At 31.6% G+C, this 12,683-nt stretch overlaps 1 protein-coding gene across 1 annotated transcript; it reads left to right on the forward strand.

Annotated features, from left to right (window-relative positions):
- The first annotated feature begins 569 nt into the window (after positions 1 to 569).
- LOC120119220 (FCS-Like Zinc finger 15-like) lies at positions 570 to 1,353 on the forward strand. The gene is made up of 3 exons (XM_039139071.1): positions 570 to 671; positions 810 to 925; positions 1,003 to 1,353. The coding sequence occupies exons 1-3, from the start codon at positions 570 to 572 to the stop codon at positions 1,172 to 1,174; spliced, it is 390 nt and encodes a 129-aa protein (XP_038995002.1). The 3' UTR covers positions 1,175 to 1,353.
- The last annotated feature ends 11,330 nt before the right edge of the window (positions 1,354 to 12,683 follow it).

The following is a 12,683-nucleotide window of genomic DNA, read 5'->3' on the forward strand; positions in this document are numbered from 1 at the left end:
TATGATTAAAAAAATAGTTGAATGGACCAAAATATAACCAAAACTATAATTGAATGACTAAATATATATTTACTTTAAATATTATACTATAAAAAGTATGTATATATATATATATATATATATATATATATATATATATATATTATTATATTTAAATTAATACTAAATAATATGTGTTATTGTCTAATCACAATAGAAACAATCTAGCAGTAGTTAAACAAACTTACAAGTTTGGATTGAAAAAGTAACGGAAGCGAAAGCTCATGTAGATATTAACATCTATAATAAAAAAATATAATTTAAACACTAATTTATAATTAAATTTAATAAAAAATCACAAACAAAAAAACAAACATAGCATGAAAAGAAGAAGAAGAAGAAATGATACGTGGCAGTTGAAGAGAAAAAGGCAGTACACTTTTCTTACTGCTGCTATTCTTATTAGCTCTGCCAACACCCTCTATCTCTTTAAATCTCCAGCTTTTCATCCATATTTTCTCTCACATTTTGTAATTTTTCTCATCAACCAAACAAAACCCTTCTTCTCTCCCAAAGAAAATAATGAAAAAATGGTGGGACTGAGTGTTGTTCTTGAGAATCAAAAGAGTTGTAATATTATCAGTAAGAAATCCCACAAGTCATTAGCAAACAAATATTTTCTCTCACATTTTGTAATTTTCTCATCAACCAAACAAAACCCTTCTTCTCTCCCAAAGAAAATAATGAAAAAATGGTGGGGACTGAGTGTTGTTCTTGAGAATCAAAAGAGTTGTAATATTATCAGTAAGAAATCCCCCACAAGTCATTAGCAAAACAACCATGTTTCTTCTTCTTCTCCTCCATCTTCATCACTTCCTTCTTTCCTTGAACATTGTTTTCTTTGCAAACAAAAGCTTTTACCTGGAAAAGACATCTACATGTACAAGTAAGTTTCTTTTTTTAAAAAAACCCAGTTTTTTTTCCAGTTTTATATGACTGATGTGGGTTTTTTTTTTTGGGTAGAGGGGATAGGGGTTTTTGCAGCGTGGAGTGCAGGTGCAGGCAAATTTTCATGGATGAAGAAGAAACTGTGAATAAAGAAAATTGTTGTTTGGCTTCCAGGAAAATGAAACGTTCAACTCCTTCCTCTCCTTCCTCTCCTTCAGGTTCTCGCCATCATCGCAAAGCTTATTGAGATGGACGAAACCAATGGCTGCCATGAATGAAAAAAAAGGGTTTTTTGTTGTTGTTGTTGTTGAGAATTACTTGGGTTAATTTTGATTGTATTTTGGTTTAGGCTTGGCTAATTTTGTGTAACGACAATGCTATGTGTTGCAGCTTTGTTCCTGGAATGAGGCCAAAAGAGCTTTTCTTTTAAACCATTTTTCATCTTCGTTCCCTTCTAAATTCACCTCTAAAAATGAGCATATATTCACTGGATTTAAATAGTCGTATGTTACTATAATAACGTCAGTTATATAATGGTGGTGTTGTTATACGATTATAATACACATAATCAAAATAATAATATATATTATGTCCGTAACTATAATGAAAACAACGCAATTAAGTGGTTAAATTAATTAAATGATATATTATTTTTTCTAAAGTTTTAAATTTGAACAATTGTATTAAGATGTGAGTGTATTGTAAATGATTAAAAAAATTAAGATAGATATTACATTATAATCATCACATTAATAAAAAAAATTATTTTTAGAATATATTTTTTATTTTTTTGGATAATTAAAATTTTTTATTACCCAAAATCAACCATTACAATATTAAGATACAAAGAAACGGAGCAAAAAAAACAGTGATCATCCAACACAAAAACAAAGATCACCCTATATTCCAATTCCTAGAAAGAGTAATATTAACATTGTCATTACAATTGAATTTCCTATTGCTTAAGTGCAGTCCAATTATATCTGATTGTATGGAATAATTCTTGAACATTCTTGGATATACCTTGGAACATTCGCTTGTTTTCTTTCATCCCATAATAAATAGTAGCATTAAAAGATAACTTCAGAATAAGAGTAAGCATTGATTTGCCTTTTCGAGCATTGGAAGCCCTTGCACAAAAGCGTCCCACGGGCAAGGGAAGAAGTGAAGTCCGAGAGAGAAAAAAACATTTTTCCAGATTGAATTAGCCATAGGACAGAGCAGAAAAATATGGTCCCTAGTTTCTAAAGGCTCATCACAGAAAATACATTTGCAGGCAGTGATTAGTCTCATACGGTTTAGTCTTTCTCTTGTAGGAAGCCTATCAAGCAAAGCCATCCAAGAGATTAAACTATGCTTAGGAATGTGCATAGGTAACCAGACAATTTTCTGCCAAGGAACAATAGCTTTTTTGACTCTAATGGCATCCCAAATTGCTGTAATTGTTGTATTTCCAGCTTCCAGAACAGGACGAGCTTTCTGTCTTAATTTTAGGAGTTTCCTTAAACCTTAACTTTACGATGAACGGATGTCAACATTCCAAAAGTCTTTGTCCTTAAAGCGAATTAATATTCTTTTTACTGTTCAAAACTTAAAAAAATTAATCGATTAACAATGTACAAATCTAACTGTTCAAAACTTAAAAATCTTTCAAAAAAATTAATATTCTTTTTTACTACTAAAGCGAATTAATGAGTTTAACTTTAAGAATATTAAGTAAATAAACAATAAAGCGAATTAATGAGTTTAACTTTAAGAATATTAACTAAATAACAATAATGGAGATTAATTGGAATTAGTAGGTCTGATGCAGAAGAAATATGTAAAGTACGGATTTTATTAGGCAAATTATTTTTTATTTGAAAACAAGAGAAGAAATTGTTAGTAAAGAGTCATAAGAATGATGGAGCTTTTGTACGATTGTTGTTTTCGAAAACGACAAAAGGTTTCATAATAAATGCCTAATTGTAAATGTTGTTCATCTGAGCTGCATTTTGGTATTACTGTAGGACTATGCTAATGGTCCCATAAAGAAAATGCTTCTTCCCATTAAGTTCCATTTATTTATGCATCTTGAGGGGAACAAACAGACTGTCTGAATAGAAATGTTTTTTTTCACAATATGAGGTTGGGGCATTATTTTAGTGAAACAAAGTGCCATTTTGGGGGTATTTTATCACAAAATGTGACGTTTAAACTTCATGACTTTGACTGAGTTTGGTTCGAGTTAATTGTAATTACAATAATTAACGGGGACAATCTATGCCTTTAATACTGGTGACAGGTATACGTTCTCAACGATACGTAACATTATAATAGCTTTTAATATTATAGTATATCACAGGCTTCCAATAGTTTTTTTTTGGTTACACAAGGAGCCACTCGGGTACTAGGGTTAAACTTAAGGATATACTCATAATCTCTGCATTGTAAGTTGCAGGACATCACTTGGGGGGCTTTGGAACATAGACAACCCCATCTGGTCAACATCTCCAATATGAGCTAGGGCATCGGCAAGCTAGTTAGCCTCGAGATTAATATAGACAAAACGCACCCTCCATTTCTGGTCTATACACTTTCGAATCCTTTGGGTGATGGCATCATCGGTGGCCTGATTCAGAGAGTTAAGACAATTCACTACTACGCTATTATCATCTCCACTACATCACGATAGTCTTTATTCCAAGCTATAGTGTCGTCGAAGATCGTCCAAAGTTCTGCCTGAAAAACGGCACCGACTAATTCTTGTGATAACCAGCTAACCACTTGCCAATCTTCGTCTCGAATTACTCCTCCACCGGCTGCTTTCGACGAGCTATGACCACCGCTCCATTGGTATTGATCTTCACCAAATTCAATAGGAGGCGGTATCCATCCTTGTTCCCGACGGGCTGGTATAGTTGTGTGACGGGTTCATTTTCACTGATTGGCCCAAATCCACGCCGAGCGAATCATCTCCGACGCTGACCAAATTGTCCACTGAAGACTATATTGTTGCATTGCTTCCAAAACGTCAAGTGAGAATGTCAAAAAGATGTCTCCAGGGAAATTCCTCATGATCCCAGCCTACGTTTTTAGAAAGATTAGACGAGAATCATTCTAAGAGAATTTTGGAGAAGAAACTTATCTTAGCCTGGTTAGGGATATGTGATTCTCAAATCGATCGAACCGACATGCAGTCTCGGAGGGTGTGGGGATGGTCTCCTCTCCACTATTACAAACCGGACAGTGGTTATCCATGGTGATCCCTCGCCTCGCCCGCAACGTTGGTCATAAGTCTCTCATGAAGTGCAAGCCAAATGAAATGCTTGATTCTTTGGGGCCATCGTACTTCCACGCAACGTTCTAAGCATTGTTACAGCTATTCCAGTTTTCCTGCTGACTGGTAATATAAACCGACTTGACGGAGCAAGCACTCGTTTCATCCCCTTCCATCTAGGCAAATCCTCTCCTATATGGCTATATCATTATTGGGAGGAGGTATGGCTGCATGTGACCAATAGTTAAATGCCTCTGATTGTTGGAATTTTGTGCATGTAGTGTAACAATTTCATATAATTATTGTAATTTATTTGATCTGATTCATTTAAATATTTTTATATTATTTATCTATATGATGCGTATATTATTTTAGAACTTAGAATTACATATAAAACAATAAGTGAAAGTAAATATCAACTTAATGATTATCTTACCGTCTAACTAATTATAAGTTAGATTATAAGATGGTAATGCAAAAATAATTTATGTAATCGGTAATCTAAATAAGTTCATATTCCATGAAATTATCTTTGAGTAAATAATTTGTCGGATATATATAATACTGCAAAAGCACACCGTTAGCACTGACATAACAAATTAAAAATAAAATCACTAAATGAAACTAAAACCGTGTCATGGTGAAACTATTGCCTTATAAACAAATTTGTCTCAATATGTATATTCACTGCGTTAGGCGGATTGTCCCCAGAGGTTAATACAGCCGCTCCAAGAATTCGGACACCCAAAACCGGAGCTCTAAGAATTTGGACACCCAAAACCGGAGTAGACTGTGGTGGTACTGTTCTTCTGTAGCACCGAAAAATTTATAGAAAACTTAGGAAGCTTTAGAGAGGATTTGAGATGATTTTCGAGTTGTTGGATGATGTGAGAAGCTGAAAATGATTCTCTATTTATAGGCTAGGTTTAGGGACAAAATCGCCGAGATGAATAGATGGCGACAGCAGCAGCGCATGAGATAATCCCTTATTTTCTATCTCAACAAGAGAGGGAAATGAACACTATAAATACCCTTGCAAATGGTATTTCTCACTCAATATGGGATAGTGTCTAAACATTACCAACATAATTCATTTTAGGAATATGATAATACACCAGAAGACTCATACCAAAAGAAAATGGACTATCTCTTCCAATTGATCCACAAAACCAAGCTTTGGAAAGGAAGATCAGAACAACATCAAAATTGTTTCAACTTTTGAATGAGAATCGGGTGTTATTTGGTCAATATGTCTTCTGGAGATATGATCGACTATCTCTTAGTTTTTCAACGATTCTTGAACCGCGTCAATTCGATGACGGAAACTAAAGATACGCCTGTTTTTAGTGAAGACAACACATGCAGAAATTTCATATGTGTTAATTCGGGATTTTGTAAATATTACGAATTACCATATTTTATTGATTATTTTAATTTATTTAATATATATGATTATCTTTTATATTGCCTATTTTTTATTCTTCTTATTACATTATTAATAATTTAATCTCTTAACCTTAAGGTATTCGTAATTTTACACAATTAATCAATTAAACTCAAGGGTAATTTGATCATTTGGTCCAAAATTATTTTGGTCATTTCTTATACTTATAGAATTTATAGTTATTTCCTATTTTCTTTATCATAAGTGTATTTGCATTTTTCCACACTCAAGACACTTATTCTTTTTACCAACACAAATTATTTCATTCAATTAGATATCTAAGGAAAATTAGCAATTTCAGCAGTCTAATTGTATTTTAATAGTTTAACACTCTCAAATATATTAAAATATTAAGTTATGAAAAGAGTAGTGAATTAATTATTAGTGTTCTAACAACCTTTTACGCATACTCTAGGTTTTGCTTATCACATGTTTTGACCAAGAGAATTTTAGTCATTTCACCAACTCTAGGGTACATTGGTCTTCCATTAAGCCCAACACGTACGCACTAATGTCTTATTACTTTCTTAAAGTCTTATACTGTAGTGTGCCTTTCAAATCATTTAGTCACTATTCACACTAGGGACAATTTGATCCTTAATGTGACTCAAATATTTAATCTAGTGTTCACACATTACATTCAAGACATCATAATTATGAAACACTTTGGAATTAGAGGTGTACTCACTTTAATTTTCTAAATATGAGCTCATCAACATTAAATTTGGGCTTTTGATTTTTTCCCCTATGGGCATGGGCAATCCATAACAAGAACACGTTTTCAAATAATTTCCTTTCGATATAAAAATATCTCATTAGTATCTAATTAATAAAGTCGAGGAACCAATTGACATAATTGAATACTTATGGGACAATTTAATATCTAATTACTAAAATTATGGATTAAACCCAAATAATTGAGGGTATTGCACCATAATTAATAGCTAATTATTACAATTAAAGGCCAAATTGAATCCTAACCAAAATATGAAGAACAAAAGGTTGAATTTCCCAAATTGGCCAAAAACACGTGGATCATCCCTAGTTGGGTCGGGTCATCACCAAAACGTTGTGTTTTGGCTAAAGTTGCCCCATCCGAACACTGCATCGCTTTGGAGGGGGTATTTAAGCCTAAATATTAGCATATTATTTCTCCTTCCTTCTCAAAAACAAGTCGCCGATTTTCTCACAAAACATCTGAGCTTGGACCGGTCCGAGCATGGCTTAAAATAGTAAAACATTAATTTTGACCTCCAAAATATAAGAAAATTTCTTGTAACATAGGAATCAACCTTTGAAAAATAAGTAAGGCAGTCCAAGCGATATAACATATACAAGTTGGGCAGACATTTTAGGACAACTAGAAGCATGGTTTGGATTAATACATACAGTTGCTAACCACAGCAGTGACTTAAGTAGCTCCGTTGTGAAGACAAACAAGATGATTTAACCACTGCTTTATGATCTAAATAGTGTTTGAAATCATTCTAAAGACTAAAGTTCAAAATAATAATCTATAAGACTATAAATACTCCAAATTAACATATTACAATCAAAGGTAAAAAATCACAAATACACCAAACTAGTATAGTACAAACATTCTTAAAAGAAGTTTAATAATATACAATCAGTCATAAAAGTAAAACAATTAACATCTTAAAAAATTATAAAAAAATTAATGTTATGCTCACAAACTTATCAAGTCGAGTTAGATTTTACTCGAATGAACTCATTAAGATTTCAAGTCGAATTTAAATTCAAATTAAATTGTTTTAAATCAAACATTAACCGGATTTTAACTAAATCGAACTCAAATGTACGAATGAGCACCGCTAACAAGTACTGAGCAAAACAAAGGAAAATTGATCGAATTATAAAGTTTGGATAGCTTTCCACTTGGTTTTGTTTAATTCAATTTCATTTCAATTATTCTGAAGGGTAAACTATATGTATAGTCACTATACTATAGGGATGATTGAAATAGAAAAACAAATAATGCTTTGGTTTTATTTCATAGTCATGAAAATGAAGCTTTCATACATAGTAGCAACTAGGCTGAAAGGAAATGGTTCAGTTAAAATTCGATTAATGTTTGATTTAAGTTAACTTAATTCATAGCGATAAAAACAGCGTTGGATATTATTATTGAAACTGGTTGACACTAACAATGGAATATAATTATATAATCAGGTTCACAAGTAGCTTTGAATTGGATTGGATCCGTGCAATTGAGACCACGGAAATGGTGGCAGCTCTTGGAGGAGATTGATAGCCTGATGAAAATTATTCAATCCATAAGGTTTGAATATATACAGAGGAAAGGAAATGGTTGGCTGATTGTCTAACGAAACAAGGCCTTTCTCGTGCCAATCTATTCAAAGTTTGGTGGGATTAATGGGGGTAGATGTTTGGGAGTTTATTAGGGTGATTGAGATCGAGAAAGCCGAGCAAGAATGAAACAGCTGTTCACAAGTGAACCGAAGTAGACGGCGTAGGAGCTGCTTTAGATGAATAATCCTTTCTTTTTCTGTGAAGAGTAGGCTATTTTCGACCTTAAGAGTCTTACATAATAATCCAAGCTTGATAAGGTGGGTGAGATGAACTTGAAGATTAGTGGGTGAAAATTCGTTGAATTAATCCAAGCTTATTGTCCTGGTGATACTCTTCATCAGTTTTAAGGGCGTGGGGCTTGGTGTACAAATTCGTGCTAGTTGTTTGTGTCTGCTGTTGGTGAATTTTGGTTGTACTGATGTATATATACTCAATCGAAGCTATTTGGTTATTGTAAAGATTGGGAGTCTGCAGCTTGGGTTTATTGTCGGGGCTTTGCATTTATCAGCTAAAGTGCACAAGAATCCCAAAGGAGATTTTGGTCTCCTATTTGCTAGGTGCAGATTGATGTATGCCTTTGATCTGGGTGTGATTGTGAAATCAAAAGCATAAATATGCGTTTGATCATCATTTGGGAGCACCGTTAATGAACCTAGCACCGACTCGATCGAGCCACCGATCTCAAATTCCCTTCTTCTGAAAATGATTCCACCATTTTTTGTGATGATTCGTCTTGGGACATTGGCACCATTAAAATACAAAGCCCTGAGTTTCTTTTATTATTAAAAATCAACACTGACCAAACTTTTATGCAAAATTCAAATCTCTATAAACTCCCAAGTACCCAAAATCAATCGGAAAAGAAGGATAAAATTACATCAGCTAAGAAGTAAAGAAAGACTTGGGCCAAACCTTTACTGGGTTTGGCAGTTGATCAAGTGTACGAGCTCTTCTTGTAACTGTCTAGAGAGAACAAAAAATGGGGTTTGAAAGGGTAATCTTCATGCAGGTCTAATGGTGTTAGGTCAGTGATATTAACATGTTATATCTAGAGAGAATAAAAAATGGGGTTTGTAATTGTCTAAAAAGAATATTACTCTAGTAACAATTATTAACGATGGAGTGATCGATTTATTATAAATTAATAATATTAATTATTACTTTTAAAATATTAATAGAGATAAGAGAAACTTACTTAAACTTTAATGATAATTTGTATAGTTTACACTTTATTTTTAAAAAAAATTTCTTATTAGATTAAGATGATTACAAAGTAGTATCTCTTCTAAATATTCTTAATCATTTGACTATGAGCGTTCAGTTGTTAAAGCTCAAACTCGAGACCTCAATAAATAATAGTTATTCCTTTAACCACTGAGATAATCTGATTCATATTACACTTTAATTTATTTAAGTCATGAAAACCTGTGAAATAATAAATAATCTTGTAAATATGTATACTTCTTTTGAAATTTTTAATATTACATCCACTTATTGGTTAAATACCATTTGAATGTAAAATAATTTTAGAAAGCAATATTTTTTATATTAAAAATTAAAAATGATTAATAGTAGAAATTTATTTTGGATAATAATATATTTTATTATTGAAAGTGATATTTTTTATAAAATAATTATTTGTTAAATTGTTATTTAAAAATTATGCAACAAATTAAAAAATCTGAGTTTCTTGCAAATAAAGAAAGAGTTTAGTTTTTTTTTTAAATAATTTATAAATTAATAAAAAAAATTACAAATTCGTTTTAACATTTTCTATTACGATGTCATTGTAATAGATGTTTCATTTATTTATTTAATATATATATATATATATATATATATATATAAAAGAAAATATCAAATTTTGAATGCTCTAAAGATATAGATGTTTAATTAATCAAAAATTATATAGATGTTTAACAAACAGTTAATTGGATCACCGATCGAATCGAATTTTCATTAATATAATTAATTGAATTGTGTTTGAGCTTAAAATATGTATTTAATATATTTAATATTTAATATATTATGTTAATTAACTGATTTTGAATCGAATTAACAATTAATCAAATATTAAAAAAATTAACCATTTTCTGACGGAATTAATGCAACTAATTCAATTCAACCGATTAATTCGGTTAGAACCACGAAATCAACGCCCATAATCTTCGTCGCAAGTAACTAATCCTTAAAACCACCTTTGATCCTGATATTAAACGCATAGCCTAAAACAAGGGGTGAAAACTCTATCCTTTTAACGAACTTTTGAAGACTAAATTATTTTGGGAACCATCGGCAAAACTGTTTGGACATGGTCAAGGTTCATCTTATAAGTTTGGAGAGAGAGAACACTACAGTAGTTCACTGATACACATAGATCTGAAATGGTTCACCTCTTTGATGAACGTCACTTTAATAAGTATTTTAGGAAGTGATGGTAGTACCTTTCGAACCACGTTCTCGTGCAGATATTCCTCACCTGAAACCTCATTAGTTACAATATTAAGAAAACATACATATGGTTTCAAATCTGGTGTCAGCATTTGAAGTTTTTATAGTTTGACTGTACGACTTCCTTCTTGCTTAGTTTTCACAAGTTGAAACACATTTGGAAATCCTCCTCAATTCTTGTGTATTACTCCATTAAATAAATCCTCTGAATTGTATCAGGGTTGCTTAATGGTCCATCTCGTCTTAGGCTACTGCATTCGTTTCACCATACATGAGGACCATTATTTAGGGGGGAAAAGTGAAATTTAGTATAACATGTTAAAGATAAATGGAAAAAAAATATTTACACCCCATTACTTTTAAGAAAAAATTAAGTTTTTGGACCCTATTTATAAATTTTTAAATCCGTTACCGCATGAGGAGCCTCACAGTGTCAGAATTCTAATCAACCGATTTTAATTTTGATAGAGGTTGGTCAGGATGTACTAAAAAGCGCTCAATTATTTTCGGAAAATTCTAAATTTTCATATAATATATATATTATCTGTTTTCACATTTACTTTTTTATTAAAATCATCCCTAACAAAAAATTATATATTCATTACTGATACGGTTAGGCCGAGTGGCCACAATAATTCTTCACAACAAAGTTGCATAACAAAATAAAGTAAAGAACAAGCAAGTCTTAATGCACTTATATCTGGAGGCCTTCCCAATAAAAGATATTTCACTTATAAACTTTCACAATGCAAGCAATAATTTAAATCCAACCCATCCTAACCTTTGGATAATTACAATCTCATCCTTGTACAATTTATGTGAATTATCCCATCAGAATTTTCTATCAAAATCCAAAGAGAAAATCCCACAAAATAAGCCTTATTGCATAGGGAATGGACCAAAGGAGGAACCGGTTGGGAGCAGTGACCCTCTAAAAAAAATTAAAGTATCATATATTTTAGATATTTTTTGTATTTTTTATTGATAATCAATTTTCGTCCTTTTAAAATTTTATAAATTCGCCATCTCTAACATAAAATCAAGTGTATGTCTTTATTAGCGTATCATTTCGGAGCATAAAATGAGAGTCGTGAATAATAAATTGCTTCAATATCATTGAGTTTTGGCAACCTACGTAATATTCATTATTTAAAAAACTGATGAATAATTTCAAATCAAACGTGACAAAAAAAAAAACTCAAATTTGAGGCAATAATGAAAAAATCTGAAACCAAATGACCCTTAAAAGTTTGTCGCGTAGGATGGGGGCCTAAACATTATTGCAAGAGCGGTCCAAATTGGTTATGTTTTCAAATGTCTTGTTAACATGTTGTTTTCATGGAAGCTGTGTTGGTGGGCTCTGCTTTTGCAAATGAAATAAAAACAGCATGTCCGTTTATCAGGCAGTTTACGTGGTTAGATCTGCTTCTGTTTTTCACCGTTCCTAATTCTAACCTAGAGCTCATAAAAGCTTCCTCGTTTGCATTGTTAAAACTAGACCTCGAATTTCATGTACTTCACTTGCAGCATATTCCTGTTTTATATCATGTCATAATCAGGGTTCAAAAATAAATTATTAACTTTAAAAAAATTCAAAATATAATTTTAAAAAAGAGATTAAATTAAAATTGAGGATCCTTCACATTTTTATTATTTAATTTATAGTTAACTTGTGTTGACGGGCGAAGAATTTAAGATCCAACTAATACAATTTTTTCTTGGATGAAAGGTCGTGTAAGCTTTTCAATTTACAAGTGGATGAACACGCTGTGACTCATTTCCCACACCTAAACTTCACTATTTCGTCAATTATTGAGGTCCCCAACATCTGATGGGACAGTTTTAACCTTATGTAGGGGAAGTATTGTATCCATACAATTATTTCAACCACGTGATAAAATCTTTTAATCAAAAAACACCTCAGATCTTCGTAATAAATTAAAATATTAAATACTTATTATACTACTAAATTTGAATAAAACATATTTCTTTGCGTAACTCGATAATTAACAACATATAAAATAATGCATATGTCATTATAAAGCCAATTTAAACTAACAATATTCAACAAATATCCTTAACGTATAGACTATGCATACCGTCCATAATATTTCACATGTATACAAATAGTGATGGATCGAGAGGGATGGGGTGTGGTGTGGGTCTCTAAAAATTTTAAACTTTTAAATATTTTTATATTTTCTGTTGGAAATTTGGTTTTGTCTTTATAATATTATAAGTTTATATTTTCTTAAAATTTTATAAATGTAT

This window comes from Hibiscus syriacus, unplaced genomic scaffold (assembly GCF_006381635.1).
Source record: "Hibiscus syriacus cultivar Baekdansim isolate YM2019G1 unplaced genomic scaffold, ASM638163v2 tig00110332_pilon, whole genome shotgun sequence".
NCBI classification, from domain to species: domain Eukaryota; kingdom Viridiplantae; phylum Streptophyta; class Magnoliopsida; order Malvales; family Malvaceae; genus Hibiscus; species Hibiscus syriacus.

Coding starts and splice junctions, on each gene's coding strand:
- LOC120119220 (XM_039139071.1), top strand. CDS start 570: ATGGTGGGACTGAGTGTTGTTCTTGAGAATCAAAAGAGTTGTAATATT. Junction 672..809: donor AATATTTTCTCTCACATTTT/GTAATTTTCTCA, acceptor ACAAGTCATTAG/CAAAACAACCATGTTTCTTC. Junction 926..1,002: donor AAAGACATCTACATGTACAA/GTAAGTTTCTTT, acceptor TTTTTTGGGTAG/AGGGGATAGGGGTTTTTGCA.